At 34.5% G+C, this 22,798-nt stretch overlaps 2 protein-coding genes across 2 annotated transcripts; one reads left to right on the top strand and one right to left on the bottom strand.

The window, feature by feature from the left end:
* Positions 1-462: 462 nt before the first annotated feature.
* On the bottom strand, positions 463-1,916 carry LOC141647382 (protein DOG1-like 3). The gene has a single exon (XM_074455528.1). The coding sequence runs from the start codon at positions 1,856-1,858 to the stop codon at positions 797-799; it is 1,062 nt and encodes a 353-aa protein (XP_074311629.1). The 5' UTR covers positions 1,859-1,916; the 3' UTR covers positions 463-796.
* Positions 1,917-10,754: 8,838 nt separating this feature from the next.
* Positions 10,755-11,944, top strand: LOC141648822 (uncharacterized). The gene is made up of 2 exons (XM_074457534.1): positions 10,755-11,573; positions 11,765-11,944. The coding sequence occupies exons 1-2, from the start codon at positions 10,755-10,757 to the stop codon at positions 11,942-11,944; spliced, it is 999 nt and encodes a 332-aa protein (XP_074313635.1).
* The last annotated feature ends 10,854 nt before the right edge of the window (positions 11,945-22,798 follow it).

The following is a 22,798-nucleotide window of genomic DNA, read 5'->3' as shown; positions in this document are numbered from 1 at the left end:
TATTTGTTAGCTCACTTGCATTGCCTTCTTTCGAGTGGATCATTTGATACCAATGTGGATAACTATTTTTAATATCCAGCTTTAACAATTGTTTCAATACCCGTGCTAAACTCATATTATCATCTATATAATTGAAGAATTTTGTTTATTTTAAGAGGACTTAAGGATTAGCAATTGAGAAAATTAGGTTTAATGTTTTCTTAGTCGGAGTTTGACAAATATAAAGTTGTATACAAAAAGTATTGTAATAAATAAAATGTACACTGTGAAAATAAACTATTTATAACATTAGTAACGTTTATTTGATAAGATATACTCCGTATTAAAAGTCCACTTATATCACTTACTAAATTTAAAAATGGCTAATTATTTTTAGCAAAATAAAATAATGTAAATGATACAAAATATCGTCTTCAAAAAGCGTAAAAGAATACTAGTAAATTCTCAATATTATACATGAAGTGCAAATAAAAACCTACTACATCCCCTTCCATTCAACAAACTAAAACAAGAAACGTTACAACTTTTAAGACTTTGGTACATTTCTTCCAACATTATACTAATCCAAACACCACATAATTATCAATTCTTACTTTTAAACATAAACTCATTAAACTTTTTCCTTAACTCCTTGAAAACTAACCGATCTAATATTACGACTAATTAACTACTTTCTCATTTTACGTTTTTCAAATACATTTATTCAATATATTCTTCCTACAAACAGAATAATTAAACAAACAGAATAATTAAACAAACGTATAAAAATAACATAAAAGACGATATAATTAAGATACTAGGACACGTTGGCCCTTAGCCGAGGCCCAACACCACGATTAGCAGGCCGAACAACACCATTACCATTACCATATCCATCCTTCTTCTTTCCCCATTCATGGACCCTTAAATGGAGCTCTGCCGCCGCAATCAAGTAATGGGCCGCTTGAACCGGATCCAATAGGCCCACTACATCTTTGAGCGTTTTCAACCTCAGATGATCCGCTTCTCGCACTATCTCCCCCAACTTCTCTTCTTTTCCCGCCAACTCCGAGTCAACTCGCTCTCTCACCGAGTTAGCATCCCGAGTCACCGAGTCAGACCGAATCACCTCGGTGGCAAGGTGGGACAACTCGACCATGGCGGAGTCGGCCACGGTCTCCTGGTGAGCTGCAAGCGACTCGGTCAGAGCCTTCTCCTCCCTGAGGGTCTGCCGCTGCAACTCGTCGATTCGGTCGAGTTGAGTTGGGGACAAATCAGCCAAATCGTCCGTGCTGAGTCCCTGTAGCAACTCACTGAGTCCGGCCTCGAGTTGCAGGCCGGCAATGGAGTAGAGCAGGTGGAATGCCATAGTAGGCCTCCACCCGCCTATCCAAAGGAATGCATCCTCGAGGTGGGACCGCCACGCTGGAGTCATCATGTGTACGACGTCGTTCCGCACTGACTCGGACTTGACTCGGTAGTAATTCTCATAGTGGCGCATGACTCGGGACACTAACTCGGACACTGACCGAGTCCACTCGGGTTGGGACTGAGTCGACTCGGGCTTGGACTCGACCGCGGCAATAAGTGCCTCGAGGTCGCGGTTTTGTTCTCCCAGCCATGTTTCGAAAAAATGGCCGAAGTGGTCGGGTCCGGGTGTTGTGTTCGAGTGTCGAGTGTCGGATGTGGTCATTTGGATTTGGGTCGTGTCCTGGGTAGGAACGAATAGTTGGGTTTGTATGGTCATGTTGTTAGAAGTACTGGGATTTAATGTGAGATTTATAAGAGCGTGTTGATGGATTGTTAATAAAATTAATGGCAAATTGTTCATAAATTGAGGACAATAATGTGTGAATTTATAAGCAAGTTGATTGAACATAAAATTCTGGTTCTAAAGGAAAGGAAAGGAAAGAAGCATCATGATATGCAAGTGGATTGGTGCGGCATTCCAATCACAAACAAGTTCATAGATTCATAAACGATTTGAAATAAGACGGATTAAATATCACCATTTTTTAATAGAATGTAATCATTTAATGACAAAATGTTATAATTAAAGTCGTCACCTTTTACCCAGAAAATAATGTTAACATTTTATCAGAAAATAGTGACATTTTATCGTAAAATGACTACATTTAGTCCGTCTTATTTCATACGGGAAATAGCTCGTTTGAAATATGAATTTGCGTTATGTATTATATCGAGGTTTGATAAATAAGTCATTCTGATCGGGTTATTTTTGAGTCAATAATTATCAGGTTATTTTGGGTCGTTTGGCTTATTTTGGGCAAGATTTTGCTTAAAATAAGTCATTTCGGATATATTGGGTCGTTTCGGGTCACTTTAAGTTGGGTCATTTTATCCCGGATCACTTTCGTGTAGACCTGCAAAATCAACCCAACCCGATTGACCTGAACCAAAAGAATGACCCGAAACCCGAATTGACCCGAACTACAGTACCTGAATGTGACTTGAAACCCGAATTGACCTAACTCAGCCCGAAATGACCCGAGATTGTTTTACCAGTAACAGGCCCAACTTAATACCTAGGTTGCACGGACACACCTAGTTTTAAGTGTTCCCGTGTCGGACACCGTGTCGGACACCGACACTCGTAGGATACGCCTGAAAACGTTCTGGACACGCCTTGAACCGTGTCCCCGATTTTTATGTTAAAATTAAACGTGTCGGACACGGTCCAACATGGTTCGACACGGCCCGTGTCCGATGAACACACCAAATAAGCAGTTTTGAAATCAAAATCTCACTTTATCAGTTATTATCACAACATCTCACTTTTCCTGTAATATGCTGAAAAAAATCATTTAATTTACTTGTCTTGTTATTACTCTTAAATATGTCATCATTATTAGGTACAATATGAATAATAATCAGTTGTATATATTGTAACTCATTATGTATTATTAAAATTATTTAATTAGTATAATATTATAATTATATTATGATTTAGATATTTTGAATAATTAGATAAGTATGCTTGTTGTTATCCATGCATGCAAATTGTTAAGTTTACATTTCTTAGTTATTAAGAAAGAGATGGAAAATACGGCGGTGACGCCTTATAGTTCCACTGCTGTCTGTTTATTAATAAAAAGAGCTATTTTGAGTTGTCTGTCTACTTTTCGGGGGCGTTACAAAATGGTATCAGAGTAGCCCTGCAACCGCGTATTGAGCCTTCGGCCATATGTCTAGCGGGGGAATAGATTCTTGGGACTAGTATAAACTCGTAACAAATGTCAACATAGAAACCGGCTAATAGAGAGAGTGGGATATATATAAAATGGGTAGAATTATTTGTTTAAGTAACTTACCAATACCTTTATTCTTTATATGGTACGAGCATTTATAATTTGGATGTTTTATTTTCTTATACGTGTACTTTTGCATGGAGTTGTTACTTTCATGATATACATTTTTTTTAAGTGAGATAGGTTAGAAATGTTTCGGGACACTCTACCTCTACGATTTTTTTTTACTCTTTGCCTTTGCACTCATTATATCTTAATATTGTTTTCATAATTTTGAAAATTTGATACTTATTTTATTACAAAAGTTCAAACTAGTTCAAGTTCGACTTTGGTGCATTTTAATAATTTAATGTTGTATATTCAGAAAATAAATGTTTAGCTTAACTAAGAATTTGAAAATGAAATTTTCAATTTCTGTTTTCCTTTTGATTTGTGCGGTTGTTGGGATGCTAGGGCTTGTTGTTATGGACGTCTACTAACCGGTCCAACGCCTACTAACACATTAATTGAGTTTGTCTTTGAATTGGATTACTCGAATTCTTGTTCGCGACATGAATTTTTGCATTCCATTATATAAGACGTTTGCTTTTTATTAATTTTATAAATGTGATTGAAAGTCTTTTATTAAAGTAAATTCTTATAACTCTATTAAGTTTTGACAAAGCGAAGTTTTAACCTTTTCATTTTCTATTTTCAAGTTTCGGGACGAAACTTATTTTAAGGAGGGTAGAATGTAATATCCTGAAAAAAATCATTTAATTTACTTGTCTTGTTATTACTCTTAAATATGTCATCATTATTAGGTGCAATATGAATAATAATCAGTTGTATATATTGTAACTCATTATGTATTATTAAAATTATTTAATTAGTATAATATTATAGTTATATTATGATTTAGATATTTTGAATAATTAGATAAGTATGCTTGTTGTTATCCATGCATGCAAATTGTTAAGTTTACATTTCTTAGTTATTAAGAAAGAGATGGGAAATACGGCGGTGACGCATTATAGTTTCGCTGTTGTCTGTTTATTAATAAAAAGAGCTATTTTGAGCTGTTTGTCTGCTTTTCGGGGGCGTTACATTTCCATTTTCCCCTCATATCTCATTTCTCCCCTTGTTTCTCTTGCATTGCAACGCCTTCCAGCCTCCCCTCGCCTGAGTCCGACCACCGTCAGCCTCCCCTTCGCCGCCGGCAACCCTCTCGCCATGTGTCTTACTTTTTCATTTTTCTCTTATTTCTCAATTTATGTTTTATTTCTATATTAATCTCTATATATATTATACATAATAATAAGTTTCTAAATAATCAAATTAATCAAAATCAATCGTTATAATGATTATTATTGTTGTTGTTGTTATTAAATTTGGGGTTTTAAATTTGGAGATTATTGTAGATTTTTCGGAAGCTAGGGTTTGTTTCATTTAGGGGTAATTTTCGGAAGCGAATAACTGAGTTGTTATTCCGACTTACCGAAAGAAGTTTAATGAATAATTACAATGGTGGAAATGATGATCCGTGAACTCCCTTTTTTCAGCTTTTGGTGAGCATTGTTTATCCAACTTATTTCTAGTGCCTTTTAATGTTAATACTCCCTCCGTACCAGACCAATGGTAACACTTACCTAATACGGCCGTACCACACCAATGGTAATATTCTTTATTTGGCCCATAACATTACCAAATTATCCTTATACCCATTTAATATTTAAATAAAATGTCACTACATACTCCACTTACCAACTCACAATTAAACCCACAATTAAATACCCCACCTATTTTCTTCCCTCTTTACCCCTTCTTTTACCCTCTTCTCTTAAAAACCCCATTTTTTACCACGTTACCATTTGTATGGTACGGAGGGAGTATATTTTGCGGAAAATATTCGGTTTGTTAACTATGGCGAATAGTATTGTAAGACTCGAATTTGGGTTTGTAATTTGGAACCTTTGATACTTTTTATTTTATTTTGTAAGACTTGAATGCTTATTTAAATTTGGGTTTGTAATTTGGAAATTTGTAGTTTTTAATTAAGACATGTTGATTTTAACGTATAAGACATTAATATTGATTGTCATTTTACGATTTTGTGGCCTTTAAATGACCAAACCTTAGATGTTGGTTATAATGTTCTTCAATTTTCTTTATTTTAATATGTATATTGATTTTTTTTTTGTCGTGTCCGTGTCCTAAAAATTTTCAACTGCCGTGTCGCGTGTCTGTGTCGTGTCCGTGCCCGTGTCCGTGTCCGTGTCCGTGTCCGTTTTCGTGCAACCTAGCTTAATACCAATCTAACCCGAAACCAACCAACCAGAAAATGACCCGACAAAAAATAACTCTAATTGACCCAAAAGACTTAAAATGACGTTTTCTCTCTTAATCATTAACCCGAAAATGACCCGACCAAAAACTCAACTCGAAACATACCTATAACCCGAAATGACCTGACCCGAATCCGACTCGACTGACCCGGTCATACCTAATCTTTGTTTTTGTTTGCTAGCTGAAGGTTAGTTTTCAGTAATATTTGCTACAAAAACTAAGTTTTACTCCTATATGAGATCTCAAATTGAAGCGGATCTCTCAAATCCTTTTTTCGCGTGAATAATTAAAGAGAAAAGGTACATCCTTATGACGGCCTTTTATGATAAATGTTATCATGTTTTGATAAAAAGTTAACAAAATAATTATTTAATAAAATATGAACAATTTTAGTTATAACATTTTGTGATTAAGTAATCACTTTCTATTTACAAAACAACGATATTTATATTATTTTAATTTTAGACGAAAGAAATCCGTCGAAAATGAGAATTTGCCAAAATAGGGAAGGTCAATCTTAAGTCAAAACATAGGATATTGCACATCGAATTGAAAAATGTTGGCATGGGGCTGGAAGTATGCTAGAAATGAGCTGGTACAACAAGAAGTGCAAGTGGTCGTTAATTGAGGGGAGAAGTACATGGGCCGTTGCTTGTTTTTAATTGTAAAAATTTGTATTGCAAGTGTGTGAGTTAATATGACCATACAAAGTACAGGTGATTTTTGTTTTTGCATGCTTTAAGTAATGCACTTTTAGTTGTTCACTTTTTAGACATTATATGAATCCATGACATCATTTAGTCAGACTTGTATGAATTGTACATCTTCGTGACAGAATTCTGTTTTGTTTTATTGGGATTAAATGCCATGCTTTTTCATGCGACTTCACATACATGCGTAGTATGTTTTTGTACATGACTATGAACATTGTTTAAGGATATGAATAATTGTATAAAGTCAAAGTTTTCCATTTCAACCCATTAATTATAGAGAAAATTGTTAATAACAGCCTTTTAAAAATCATTTTTAAAATTACAGTTTTATATTTTTTTTTATAAATTACATTCATAATATTATTTCTGATCATAAATTACAATCAAAACATTAACTCTGACGGAAAATTGATGCCAATTTGAATTTTTCTGACTTAATTTCATTTTTTAAGACCAAAATACCCTCACCTTCAACCTTTATAACCCCTTATGTTCATCCCTAAAATCAGATTTCACAACTTGTGTTCTCTCTCAGTGGCGGATCCAGGAATAAATATTTATGGGGTCCTATACTTTCCGGCTATTTGTAATTTTTTTTTTTTTTTTTTAAGTTTCAATGTACAAAAGCAAAAAATTTCTACCGTAAAATAGACTTTTTCAAATTTATGGTGTAGCTACCCACTATCATACCATCGATAACCCTTACACCAATGTATTTATGTACCTCCCTATTTTTTGTACTATTCTCCGGTTCTCCCTAATAAATGAATAGTTAAAATTATTGTTAGATACTCGTCACAAAGCTTACAACCGACAAGTTAATCACGAAAGTAAATAACCATATTCCTTTTTTATATTCGTATTTGAAAAATTGCTACCTAAATTATTAATTTTTATAGTGAAAACTGTAAATTATCGGACATAATAAACAACAGATTCTTTGAAATTGATCGATCTGCCCTTAAATTTATTGAAAAACGTCACATAATTTGGAAGGAGTACGAAGACTAAACGTATTCAACTACTACGTGAATATAGATTTAAGAAAAAAATGGAACTAGCTTAGCTAACACAAATTCTAGAATAAAACGGTTTCATGAGATGGTTCTTTGTTATAAAAAATAATTCATTTCTTGTTATTTATAAAAGAGTTATCAATACTATATATTAAATCCAGAAACCAAGGGACTTCAATTTAATTAAAGAAAGTTATACAAATTAATTATACTATATAGTTTTAAAATCAATAGCATCGTGTGATGGACCCGGTTAAGGGATCTCAATACAAATATTATATAGTTTGGGTTAAAATTAAATTATATAGAAGCTTGGTAATTTTCCTAAACATGGTCAATTTTCATAAAATAAAATAATTAATTAAGATGGTCAATTTCAAGGCGACTGAAAGAAAGAATGTGCTTGATAATTTTCCTAAATATTTATAAAAGACTAGAAGATGGTCAATTTCCTTAAAATAAAATAACTAATTAGTATAAGCATGCACACTTATAGTATTAATTATTATCATCATAAAATTATATATTAAATTTAAAATCTATGCAATTTTATTAAACTTTATAGTTTATTAGATGTATAGAGATGTTAATTATTTAACATACAAAAATATAATATAAGTAGGTTATAAATAATTCAAGTTAGATTCCACAATATATAATATTGAATAATTTTTCGATTTGATTTAATGCATATATGTAATATATTTATATAAATATATAATCCTTTTAAAATTGCATGCCTAAGTAGTAAAAATAATTTCGTCAGTAAAGAAAAGAATTGTAGTAACATTGGATATAGTTATATGATAGTAATCACTCATTTGAATAGTAAAAGTAACAATATTATCAGCGAGATTAGTGAAAGTGGTATAAACAACAACGAGAGTAGTGAAATAATCAATATTAATGCGGCAATAATGAAAGTAACAATAATTACGGCGGGAGTCGTGAAATTATCAATATTAATGCGGCAGTAGTGACAGTAACAATAATTAGTGAAAGTAACACTGATTATGGGCAAGTAGTGAAATGTTATTACTATTGTTTCATTAATACGTGTAAAATATAAAAGCGGGAGTAATGAGTTTGTCTCAAAATTTGTTTTATCGTAATTTCTGGATATGTTTGAAAAATATATTAATGATAAATTTAAGGGTTATGCAACTTTAAGGAATTTTATTTAATGAAAAAAAAAATAATAGTAAGTAGAGGTAGCCCGGGCGAAGCCGGGCACCAATACTAATTTTTATACAAATATATATACCGTCTTACAATATATTACCGTCTTACACAAAAATTACCGAGTTATTGAAATTTTAGTGTTCTATCTAATCAAAGTAGAGTCATCATATGACAGGGTATAGAGCTATAGCCTATAGGCACTTAGGTTTAACAGAAAACCAAATTTCAGTCACTACTTTGTAATTGGATAATCAAATACGGAGTAATATTTAGTGTAAATTTTTTATACGTAAATCCTCTCAAGCAAGGACAAGTGGTAATGTGAGTGTATAACAGGTGTCCTACTAGCAAGTTTAGGGTGTCCTCTCCTGCAATTTTCATAATTTACTGCAAACTTTTCCACTGTTTGTGGTGTCCTTGGACACCCTATGACAATAGGTAGATCCGCCACTGTTCTCTCTAATTCCCCATTTCTTCAACAATATCACCTAATCTAATTCACCCATTTTATTCAAATTCTACCCTAATCAATTTAATTGAATTCTAATTTTATTATTTCCATTTTATCTTAAAATTAATTAGTGTTCTTCATCATCAATTTTCCTCAAATTGAAAATAATTAGGGTTCTTCAATTTTGGTAATATGTGCTCAAATTGGTATATCAGCTCTCCTTGAGAATGCTTGTGTCATTTCTAGCCCTTGTTTCGTTTGTCAAGTTATTCAGTGTTTGTTCTGCTTAAGAAACTGGAGGTCTTTCATTTGTAACTGTATTGCTTCCTCTGCTCGTACTTCCATGGGGATTCTTGGAGCCGTTATTTGACAATGGCGATAAATTACAGTAGAAATTACGGAAAGATTTGGGGAAAATTTTAGAGAATAGGGGCGAGGAAGATGAGAGGGTTTGTGGTCAAATGAGAGAGGTAAATAATAGGTAAGGTGAAAAGATCTGGATAACTAGGCAAACAAATAGGCAAGGGTATATCAGTCACTTTTTGACAAAATTCACCGGAAATGTCATCGTGGTGCAATTTTTAAAGAAAAGTAATATTATGGATGTAATTTACAAAAAAAAAAATTATAAGGCTGTAATTTTTAAAAAGTGGTTTCTAAAAGACTGTAATCAACCATTTTCTCTTAATTATATGCTCAAAATTAGACCTAGTAAATGGGTTAACCAGGTTGGGTTCAGGTCGACTCAGATCAGGTGAAGTTAATTTTGAGTTTGTAAGAGTTTAGGCCGAGTCTTTTAGGGTCCCAAACATTTTCTTAGTCAATTATTATCAAGTTATTTATAGATAACTAGTTTCGTGGCCCGTGAATTTCACAGGATATTTTGTTTTTAGTGTTTCTAGTAATTGAGATTTTATAAAATATCAAATCACATAGTAAGATTACCTCATAAATATTCATGATAGATCGTGTACTAAAAATACGGGCATTGACATGTTAATATAAAGATCAAAGTCGATAAATTAAAGAATGCTATTTTTTCAAAGGTAAAATGATAAAAATCAACAAATACCAAAATAAAAAATACAGTTGAAATAAAAAAACAAAAAAACTATTACTCATTCACGTTGATGTCGTCAATCTTACACTTAGTTTTTATATATAGTTCTTTAAGCAATCCTAATATTTTACTTCTCCATATAGTCTTCTTTCTCCAGTGAATCGTCCCGATAAAAAAGTAACTATTAGGAATATCGTAATATACGATATTCCATAAGTCAAAGATTTTATATTCGGTTGTTATCTTTAGCGATATTTTAGCGATTGCATTCACATATACATTGTAACTATATAAGCCAATATTCACGATTCAATAAAATCATCGCTTTCCCTTCTATTCTCTTAACATGGTATCATCGTCAGGCACAAAAAATTCCTCTCCACGTTTTCCAAAACCCTAATCACAAAATTCATCAACCCTCATCATGTCGACTGGCAGAACTGCTGCCACGGCGACTGACTTTCCAAAAATCGATCCCTCGAGCCCTTACTATCTCGGGTCCAACGATGGTCCGGGTCAGAAAATCTCAAACATTATGCTACGTCGGGACAATTATGCCGACTGGAAACAATCCATGACGATGTCGCTCAAATCAAGGCGAAAATTTGGCTTCGTCAATGGCTCAATTAAGAAACCAACAAATGCTTTCGATCTCGAAAATTGGGAGGCGGTTTACTGTACAATTGTGCAGTGGATTCGTAATACAATCGATACCTCCATCCTTGAAACCGTGGGTCCTACGTTGATGACGCATCTGTTATGTGGGCCGAATTGGAAGCTCAGTTTGATGTCGTTGACGGGACAAAAATACACGGTCTGAAAACCCAACTGCATAACTGTAAGCAAATCAAAGGTATGGATGTGACGACTTATTTTGGAAAATTAAAAACTATTTGGGACTCTCTCGTGCTTCATGAACCGCCATTTGCTTGTACTTGCGGTAAATGCGAGTGCGGGATAGCCAAAGCCGCTTTACAGCGTCTTGATAATGAAAGGTTGCACCAATTCTTTATGGGTCTTGATTCATCGCTATATGGTCATGTTCGTTCCCAACAATTCCAACTTGATCCTCTGCCTTCTTTGAGCCGTGCCTATAGCGTTGTTTTACAACAAGAGCGATTGCGTGACGAATCTGCTCCGGATGTATCCGAGGTAACAGCCTTTGCCGTTCCTAACTCCTCCCGTCCCCCTGTTGATTGGCGTGAACGTCGTCAATTATTTTGCTCTCATTGCGAGACCAAAGGCCACGATCTTACCAGCTGCTTCTTCAAAACAAATAAATTCCCTCCTTGGTGGGGAGACAGGCCACGCACTTTGGAGGGTTACCGTCGATACCGAACAAATTTGAACAGAAGTGGGTCGGGTACGGGTAGCAGTGTGGCGGGTTCGAGCTCGGCCAGTGACAAAAGCAACATGGCTCATGTCAATGCTCTAATCTCGGGTGCTACAGCTCATTCTCTCCTTGATTCCGACCGTCTCAGTGGTATGTGTAATTGGATACTCGACACTGGGGCCTCTAATCACGTAACCGAATCACTTTCGTGTTTAGAGGATGTCCAGACCATACATGGCCGGCCTGTTTGTCTACCAAATGGACAGCAGGTCGTATCCACCACCGTGGGTTCGGTCTATATATATTAATCAATTTCTTACACTTCGTCACGTTCTATACCTTCCAAGCTTAAAATGCAATTTAATTTCGATCTCCCAACTTACAGCTGACATTAATTCCTCTTTTGTTTTTTTCTCAAAATTCGTGTACTATACAGGACCGTTCCTTGAGGACGACGATTGGAGTCGGTGAGCTACGGGATGGACTGTATTGGATTCAAGCCGGGAAACGACATGAGGTGGCAAATACCTTGACTACTAACGGCACATATGAACTTTGGCATCGCCGTATGGGACATCCATCAGATAGTTGTCAAGACTATCCCTTCTTTAAGTAGTTTGCAATTTAATAATTCGGTTTGTGATATTTGCCATTTTGTAAAACAACATCGTCATAGTTTTCAATTGAATAATAAGCGTGCTTCAAGTCTTTTTGAATTAATTCATTGTGACCTATGGGGATCTTATCGTATTGCTTCCTCGTGTGGGGCTAAGTATTTTTTAGCAATTGTTGATGATTATTCACGGGCAACATGGGTCTATTTATTACGGGATAAAGACGAGGTTACTGATATGTTCATGAGTTTTATTAATATGGTTGCTACACAATTTTCAAAAACTATTAAGACTATTCGTAGTGACAACGGAACGGAATTTAATTGTGTGGCTGGGTATTTATTTTCTCAAGGCATTAAGTTTGAGACTTCTTGTGTCGGCACGCCTCAACAAAACGGGCGTGTCGAACGCAAGCATAGACATATTTTGAATGTGGCCCGTGCCCTTCGTTTCCAAGGGAATTTACCCCAATCTTTTTGGGGAGAGTGCATTCTTTCAGCTGCTTATTTGATTAACCGCACACCCTCTCCATTGCTCGATAACAAAACCCCTTATGAATGTTTATTTGGTAAACCGCCGACCTACACCAATCTTCGGGTCTTCGGGTGCCTTTGTTTTGCTCACAATCAAAACACGTAGGGTGATAAATTCGGAAAAAGGGGTCGCAAATGTGTCTTTGTTGGGTATCCTCCAGCTAAAAAGGGTTGGAAAGTTTTTGATCTTGAGACAAAAACTTACTTTGTTTCTCGTGATGTGATTTTTTACGAAGATAAATTCCCGCTTATGGACCCACAAACCAAGCCCGATCCACCTGAAGCTTCGGTCTTTGATGACCCATTTCATGACGAGGTTAGTATTGAGCAGCCACACCAACCCAATATCCCTGAACCAACCACGGATGACCCTCCCACCGAGGACCCTCCTCCCATCGAGGACCCTCCTCCCACCGAGGACCCTCCTATTTCCCTTGATAATTCCAGCAATGACAACGTTACAAATGCAACACATGACACGGTCCCTCCGACTGATGAAATGGGTCGTGGTCATCGAGCAAAGTTTCCAAATTCTCGCTTGAGCGGGTACGTTCTTGAAACCGCAAAAAGTCCATCCCAGTCCTCCAGTGAACCGCACTCCTCTTCGTCATCCTCAGGTACGCCTTATGCCCTCACTAATTATATTAATTGTAACTCTTTCTCGGAAAACCATCGCCACTTTCTCGCAGCAATCTCGGCAGGTCAAGAACCGCCAACTTTTAAAGAGGCTATTCGAGACAAAGGGTGGTGTAAGGCAATGCAGGCGGAAATTGATGCCTTGGAGCGCAACGAGACATGGGAACTTACAACTTTACCAGCAAATAAACGGGCACTTGGCTGTCGATGGATTTATCGAATTAAATACAAATCAAATGGTGAAGTTGAACGATTAAAGGCTCGACTTGTTATCTTCGGGAATCACCAAGTCGAGGGCTTATACTATGGTGAAACATTCGCGCCAGTTGTTAAGATGGTCACAGTCCGAACATTCCTTGCCGTTGCAGCTATAAATAAATGGGAGCTTCACCAAATGGACGTACACAATGCATTCTTACACGGTGATTTGACCGAAGAGGTTTATATGAAGATACCTCCGGGTTTTAGCCGTGGGAAAGAAAGGCAGGTTTGTCGTCTTAAAAAATCCTTGTATGGCTTGAGGCAAGCACCTCGATGTTGGTTTGCTAAACTAACGTCTGCATTGAAAGATTACGGCTTCAGACAATCCTATTCGGACTACTCGCTGTTCACTTTCTCGAAAGGCAAGGTACAACTCTACATTATTATTTATGTCGACGACCTTGTTATTGCTGGTAATGATTCTTCCGCTGTTGCTCAATTCAAGCTGTATTTGGGAAATTGCTTTCATATGAAGGATCTAGGTCCTCTTAAATATTTTCTTGGCTTGGAAATTGCACGCAGTGCCGAGGGAATTTATGTCAATCAAAGAAAGTATGTTCTTGATATTGTGTCGGAGGTCGGATTATTGGGCTGCAAACCCGCGGCAACACCCATCGAACAAAATCATGCCCTTGGTACAGTGGCTGGTCCTTTACTCCACGACGTTGAGTCCTATAGGCGCCTCGTTGGGCGTCTTGTCTATCTATCTGTCACGCGTCCCGATGTGACATATGCTGTTCATATACTCTCTCGTTTTCTTCATCAACCTCGACAAGAGCATATGGATGCGGCCCTACGAGTTGTTCGGTATCTTAAGGGCTGCCCGGGACAAGGGATTCTTTTGCGTGCCGATAGCGATATCTCTCTTTCCAGCTGGTGCGATTCCGATTGGGGTGGGTGCCCCTCCACTCGCAGGTCCGTCACTGGTTGGCTCATGTTTCTAGGTAATTCGCCTGTGTCGTGGAAAACAAAGCAACAAACTACAGTTTCCCTTTCATCCGCCGAAGTAGAATATCGCTCGATGGCCAATACATTGTGTGAATTAAAATGGCTGAAGGGCCTTTTGCTCGATTTAGGGGTCTCTGTCCCACTCCCTATAACAATGTTCAGTGATAGTAAGTCTGCCATTGATTTAGCTCACAATCCCGTCTTTCATGAACGGACCAAGCATATAGAAATCGACTGTCATTTTGTCCGCGATGCTATTCTCGAAGGCTTAATAGTTGTGTCTCATGTCTCGACGACGGCTCAATTGGCTGACATCTTCACAAAAGCGTTGGGAGCTCCTCTTTTTCAGTCTCTTCTTCGCAAGTTGGGCATTCTTGATCTCCATGCTCCAGCTTGAGGGGGGGTATTAGGAATATCGTAATATACGATATTTCATAAGTCAAAGATTTTATATTCGGTTGTTATCTTTAGCGATATTTTAGCGATTGCATTCACATATACATTGTAACTATATAAGCCAATATTCACGATTCAATAAAATCATCGCTTTCCCTTCTATTCTCTTAACAATAACTCAGTAATTAGTGCGAATTAACCAACAAAACAGTGGAATTTGTTTTATACAATATTATCGTTATTAACTTAAACTTCCTCTTAAATAGAGAAAGAAAGAGGGAATATGAATGAACTATGAAGTCTTAGAGATGTAAGTAGGTTAACCTTTGAATAGGTCAACACCATAAATCTTGGGAGATCCTAAATGAGAACAAAACAAATACATACGATGAAGTTGAAAAATGTGATCAAAACTTCATACCAATGGAGCTTGCACTAAAAAAGAAATAAATTAATTAATTTAAAACCTCAATACATTTACCTTAATTGGAATAGAATCATAGGAAGATTAGTGACACATTTAGTTCTACTAACAATAGGGATGAGAATTCTGGTTTATAAATTTTGCCTTCCAACAAAAATATATAATCAATTGAGGATGCGTTTATGACTTTTGAGCATCATTTTTTCATTATTATCAAATTTAATATAAGTATAAATATGATTCAAGGTTCATGACTTTTGAGTTTTGAGCATCATTTTTTTTATTATTATGAAATTTAATATAAACATAAATAAGGAGTAAGGAAAAATGGAATGTATAAGATTTGCTTGATTACTAATAATTATAATTTTTTTTTTTACAAGATCTACTTTATACAAGAGTGGTTTGAGATATTATCGTATGTAATTAAATATGACATATAGATTATGGTAGATAGTTTGACTTGTCTTTTAAATAGATTTATAGATTATAGATTTTTTATTTAGATTATAGAGTTATAGATTTTTGTCAGTATAATGAAGTCTAATATAGACATAAATATGGTGTAAGGAGAAATAGAATGTGAAAGGTTTGCTTTATTATTATTATTATTATTATTATTATTATTATTATTATTATTATTATTATTATTATTATTATTGTTATTATTATTATTATTATTATTATTATTATTATTATTATTATTATTATTATTATTATTATTATTATTATTATTATTATTATTATTATTATTATTATTATTATTATTATTATTATTATTATTATTATTTTACACAATCTACTTTGCATGAGAATGGTTTAGAAATTATTTTCCGAAATTAAAATATGACATGCAGAATAATAATGGTAGATAGTATCGCTTGATTTTTAATTATCTTATGGAATTAAAGTTAAATAAATAAGTAGATTAATAACCAAATTTATGAGAGGAAAATAAAGAGTTTATATTAGTTTTTCAGTGATTGCAACTACTATTTTTTTTAAATTTTTTGGTTACTTATAAGCATGTGATAATTTTGGAGATAATTAACTTTTTAATACATAGTTTTGCCTTTTTATAATATTATTATATAAAAATAAATAATTAAGTAATTAATATAGATGAATTAGTATTAACCTCTATAAAAATGCCATGTGAATTAAAATTAAATGTTTTAAGTATCCTTTTAATTATATTGTATAGATAGATTTTACCTCAGTTTCGTGCCTTTTGTATTTCTTCCCTCTTCAGATTACCCACGTGATGCTTTGTCTTATCTGCATTCACATACATTTCACGATACTTTAAAATTCATATAAAAATATATTGACCAAAAGGTAAAACATCAAGATGGTCTGGCAAAACCTTCACAAACGAATCAACATTGTCACATGTAAATCATTGAAATTGAACCAAATGGAAAATATGAATTTAAATATAAATCAAAGGATTTATAAAACCAATAACATAACAAATTAAAATATACTTTATTGGACATAACAACAATAATAGTCAATAATAATACTCAATATATTCTCTATAATCAAATAGATAAATTAAACCATAAAATATAATCCACAACTTAGAAGCTCATGGGAATGAGCAATAGATTTTAAATAATATTGTGAATAGAAACTATCATAGGTATTATAGGTTTTATAGCCATCACACAACCATAGACTCCCATATTTTAATTTTATTTTTAATTTATTTTGTGGTATTATTAAATTAGATAATTGATTGCTGAGCAACTCAAGTGGTGAATTAAATAAGAAAAAATGTTAATGAAAATTATGGGTATTAAGTAGTATAAAGAAATCTAATCAATTTATTAACATATTATATTACAAAAATTAATTAGATAGGAAGAAATTTTAATTAATTTGGTGGGTGTTAAGTATTATGAAGAGTTTTAATCAATTTATTATAATGTTTAATTAAAAAATGAATTAAATAGGAAAAAATGTTAATAAAAATGGTGAGTGCATGTTAAGTAATATGAAAAGTTTTAATTTATTAACATGTTTTATTACCAAAATTTCAATTAAAATGTCAATTTTAATTATAAATTATGACATTTATTAACATGTTTTTATCACAAAAGTTCAATTAAAATGTCAATATTGATTATAAATTATGAAATTTTGATGTAAATTTGTAAGAGTTACATAAATTAAATTACTTTATAGAAAAATGAATTAAATCTATAAAATAAGACAATTACGTAGCAATGAGTTTTGATGTTCACATTTACGTGGCATTTACGTGGCATTTTTGGATCCTATGTGGCTTTGTCTATGTGGCGTTTATTAGTCATTTTAGGCTAGCATTTTAATTATATTTTATAGATAATCAATGTGTAATAATAAACATTCAGGTCGGTTAATTTGGGTTTGGGTGTATAATATATTACTCCAACTCTTCTTAATCTCTTGGGTGCCCGTATTCAACAGCCATCACTCGAACCCGGGTACTATACTTGGACACCTACCTAGCTTATTTATAAGTCAAAATACGGGTCTTTCATCAAAAAAATGGTCAAGTCTAATCCTTGCGTTAGATATTTTCAAAGAGGGTGTAATATATTGAATTCACTTGTGCATGATCGGTATGAATGTATGATGACGAAATTTAAACTCTTAAGGGGGCGTTTGGTTCGCATAAAGGTATCAGGAATCAGGAATCATATCAGAGTGGTATGGGTTTGGAACTCCATACTTGATACCTTTTGTTTGGTTCATTTCAGGAATGAGGAATCAAAACGTTTTGTGTTCTATTTTATCGACTTTGATCTATTTACTTATGTACTCCGTATTAATTTTCTCCTTTAATTTTTCATATATTAATTAGCTAAAATTTGTATATAATTTTTTTTAGTATTTTGATAGTTTTATTCTTAAATGTATATTCTTAAATGTATTGAAAATGTATAAGAAAAATGATTGTTTGTATTTTTTATGGGAAAAAGAGCTTAGAAGAATAATTAATTCTATGAATATTACAATTTTTGTGAGAATTCTTTTTACCTCTTATGATATTTTTTTTTTCAAATCACTTTTTTATTTTGATACCAAGGTATCAATCTCATACCCACCTCTCCCATGGGTATGAAAAACCCATATCTCATGGGTTTGAGGTATGAGTATCAAAATGCAAAAAAGTTGAAACAAACACAAAGTATGAGTTTAGCTCATTCCAAACCCATACCTTATATCAATAATGGGTAAATCAAACACCCCCTAAATTATCAGTAACATTCCTCATGACTTTATTAGCTAAGTTAACCGACATGTGCCCATCACTCTTACATCTAAGATGTATTTATTATCATTACGGAGAACAAGAATCAAGATCACAAGCTCATTAGTGATTTATGTCGGTAATTCGGTATGATGATTCACATTCTTAAAATATAGGGGCAATAGTTAAAATCTAGAACCATTAAGGCTAGTTTTCCAGTTTTGTTCACACATTAGTAAGAACTCGAAGCATTGATCGTCTATTTCCGGTATTGTTAACAAAATTGCGTAATCCTAATTCCCTGCTCGACTATGTTTCAAGGTCATTCCAAAATTTTCCGTTCTAATCTCCTTGTAAACGATAGGTTACGATGTTTCTAAACATGTCATAAGGGGGTTTACAAACCGAGTTCTTACAGATTACAGAGCACATTTTTAAGCTTTGCGTTTGATTATTCTTGGGCCGGCATATTGCCACGAACAACAATACTAATGCCACGAACTCATTAAGGTAAATATCTAAGTCAACAAGTCTCACTAGGCATAAAGTTCGTGGCATTAAAGAAAGTAGCGGTGGCAATATCATTGCCCTTATTCTTTAAATACTAAAAGGGTCTTACGGTATAAGGCCATCTTACGAGGAAATTACTCTTAATTATATCCGATGATTAAAATGGACTAGGCCGGACTAAAAGTTGAAACTAAACCTGGCCCAATACTAGTGTGTTTTGGGTTTGGCCCCAAATAACATAATGAGTAAATTAATAATTACTCCCTTTTATAAATCACTTTTTTAAAATAACTCCCTTATGAAAACTTTTTAATAATTTACTCTCATAAAATGTTCTCAGTTCAAAAGTTGCACCCATTTCGTCTTTCCGTTGACATATTCCGTCAATTTTCAAATTTTCAGTTTTAAGGCCTAAATTTATGACCAAAATACCCCTGCTCATCCTGTTTCTCTCTCTCCTACCCTCTTCACTTTAATTCTTTCCGGTGACATTGGAAAGAACAATGAAAAAAAATTATCAACCATTGCTCTCTCCAGCTAGCTTTGACCCGACCCAAAAACATAGCTCCAAAGGTGTTCCATGCTTTCATTCTCTCATGGATGGAAGTCAAGTTATTGGCTATATGTAATGCTGATTGATTGTTGCATCAAATGTTAAATGTTTGAAACCGAAATCTTCCAAGCCATGGTGAGCACATTTAGTGGTAATGTACCTGACAAAGCTTTTGAGCTTCCTGTAATTGAAAAAATTAGAGAAACACAGAACGGTGACCAAGCATCAAGTTATTGGCTATATGTATTGCTGCTGTCAAGATAGCTAGAAAGGTGTAAGTACAGTATATAAACAAGAGGTATATGTAGCACCTCACAACTCAACAAGTGAGTACATCAAGATAATGGCGGGGCTTTGACCCAACCCGTAATCCATGGAGTAATTATCAACAATGAAAAAAAATTGGAAATTGTATTTGAAATTGACGATTTTTTTTTTTTCTAGTTTTCCATATTTCCAATAACTGATCAACATAATGGCGGATCCACTTGTACGATAGTGGATGTTGTTGCATTTCTCGAGATCGCCATGGGTGTCTCCAATGGCGATTAGATGGTCTTGTTGTGGATAATGGGTTTGAATTGGGGGATTAGGGTTGGTGTTACAGAGAAAAATGCCGCCGCTGACGGTGAAATCGACGAAGGTGTTTGGAGAGGAGATTTGGGATGTTTTTGCAAATTTGAGGGTTGGGATTTGTGGTTGTTGTTGTCGTCGCCGCCGAACAAGTCTCACCTGAAAGTTGTTGTTGACAAAGGGGGAAGAAGATAATGAAGGGGAAGAAGATGATGAATTTATGCAGGGGCAAAACGGTCATAAAAAAAGATTTTTCACCTAAAAATACAAATGGGTGCAATTTTTGATCTGAGAACATTTTATGGGAGTAAATTATTAAAAAGTTTTCATAAGGGAGTTATTTTAGAAAAGTGGTTTATAAAAGGGAGTAATTGTTAATTTACTCTAACATAATTCCGTATTTGCATTGGATTACTGTCAGTTTGTCTATCACTTTCTTTAGTTTTCAGCAATTTGTACTCTGGTTTGTTGTTTTTTTCGTTAGAGCACAGTATACAGAGCATGAGTTGAGAATTGATATCCAACACAAGTAGGATCCTCTAATTGTGTGAGCCGGTCTTACGCAATAGTTATTGGAGATCCACTTGATATTAGCCAAAATTTAATAACTTTACAACTAACATTCTCATTGCTTTACAAATTACAACCAACATTCTCATAACAATTGGTCTCCCTTGTGACGGGTCACCATTTGTGGCGGATATTTTGTGAGATAAAATGGTAACAAAATGGGTTAGTGGAGAAAGGGGACCACATGAATAGTGTTACAGAGAGAGAAAAAGTGGGTACTTTATGAGGTAAAATGGTATCCGTCACTCCAAAGTGACGGATATGTCATATCTACAATAAGAATTTGTGTTCTCATAAAACCAAGAAAAAAGCAACTACTGCATACTAAGGCCACAGGAGGGCTTCAGGACCAATTTCACAAGTCCATAACTCTTTCTTATCGACTATCTCAGTTGTAATCTGGAATTTCCAAAACCCAACTTATTACATTAGAAAAATAATTGTCCGTAATAAAGAAAATACAAAAATAGTCTTGAATTGAATCTTGAAAATAGACGTACTTCCTCGTTCCAAGTCATTTCACGCTAACAAAAAAAAAAAACTCAAAGAAAGCTACAAATCTGCAACTGTCAAATTGTCCAGCATTACTGTTTCAGGTGTTCTAAGATCAAAACACAACAATCATGTCATATTCTCATCAAACTTACAAATCAAATTACTTATTGTTCAATAATTTACATTCAAAATGCAAGTATGCAACATTCCGAAACCAACATTAGCAAATCACTTCTACTACAACTACAAGTACATAACATTCAAAGACCCTGTACCCTCCTGATGACACAGAACATCCTCAAGCGAAATCAAACTCGGTGCAAGCGCAATTGCCGGGAACTTGAGCTCTTCAACTCTCCGAAACTGCCGGTCTCGGACATTATAGGCAAGCAGGCAGCTATGTGCACATAACATTAGTATCTCACCATCTGTACCAAAATTGGTCACCTGCATCCACCTATGTGGGTTCAACCAGTCGACAGTCGGGTCACGAATGGACAGTCTCATGTTCCATGACTCGGGTACGCCGTAATCTTCCATCACCCACACTTGTATATCAGCTCTAAATATTTTAGCATCAATTGCACAAATTGATAAACAACTAGCAATCATCCCTAAATTAGACCAATTATACTTATTCCTTTGATTCGCGGAGTAAATAGGTGGCGGTCTTACCACCTTAAACTTCTCCTCAATAAAATCAAACCCACAAATCAACTCCGAATTCGCCTCTTGATGATCCATAATCCAATGGATCGAATTATTAGTATAAAACCCGGGAATTCTAGAGGGAATTGGGAACGGTGCGTCCCCGATTCCCCTCCACTTATCCCCTACCCCTAATTCATAAATCTCGACCCGCAATCTAGATTGCGGGTCGAGATCCTTACGAAATATGCGGAGCACCTTATATTTATTGGTAGGTCCGCAAAACCCAAAACCCGCCACCACCTTATCTACAGAGGTGTTGACGGGTTCTGGGAGGATCACGAACTGACCCATCATTGGATTCCACACTAGGGTCGGTTCGCGTGTACTGATCTCCCTAATACAAACTAACCCATTACACGAATTTCCGAGCTGAAACCGAAAATCAGGTCGATTTAAATAACCCAAATCTTGAAATCTCTGATTATCAAATCTCAATTTTTTCATCAAACTACTTGTAGTAGTTGTATTAGTACAACGATTACTTTCAATATAATAAATTTGTTTGAGAGTATTAAGAGATGAACTCTTAATTTGGAGGATTAGTGTAGTGGGCGTATGAAAAGTATACAATTTGTAAAAATAAGATTCAGTGAGGAAAGATCTCCATGATTTGCAAACAAATTTGCATGAAATTAATGTTTTAATGGGTAATCTTCCTAAAATTTCAAACAATATGATACATGGTAGATCAATAAGATCATTTGATTTATTTGATGTTAAGATCATTTTGATTATGTGATGATTTGGGTTTTTTATTGTGTTGAATGGAGTGATTATTGTGTTGAATTGAGTGATTTGGGTGTGATTTAGGTATTGGAATTGATGATGATTGGAAAATATGAGATGCTGATTATATAATATTGATGATAACGAATAAGGAAAGAATTCGAAATATAGGGATAATAAGGAAAGATTAGGGATTTGGGGCTCTGAATTATGGAAAATTTTCAATTATGACAAAGCTACACATACAGCCATACAGGAGGTGTATGAAAAAAACGAACA

Source organism: Silene latifolia, chromosome 3 (assembly GCF_048544455.1).
Source record: "Silene latifolia isolate original U9 population chromosome 3, ASM4854445v1, whole genome shotgun sequence".
NCBI lineage: Eukaryota > Viridiplantae > Streptophyta > Magnoliopsida > Caryophyllales > Caryophyllaceae > Silene > Silene latifolia.
Note: the sequence above shows the minus strand (reverse complement) of the source record. Positions and strands in the feature narration are given on the sequence as shown.

What these genes read in the sequence shown, in the direction of transcription:
- LOC141648822 (XM_074457534.1), top strand. Translation starts at nt 10,755, where the DNA reads ATGTGGGCCGAATTGGAAGCTCAGTTTGATGTCGTTGACGGGACAAAA. An exon ending in AGACCATACATGGCCGGCCT is followed by an intron (nt 11,574 to 11,764) that starts GTTTGTCTACCA and finishes TGTACTATACAG; the next exon opens with GACCGTTCCTTGAGGACGAC.
- LOC141647382 (XM_074455528.1), bottom strand. Translation starts at nt 1,858, where the DNA reads ATGTTCAATCAACTTGCTTATAAATTCACACATTATTGTCCTCAATTT.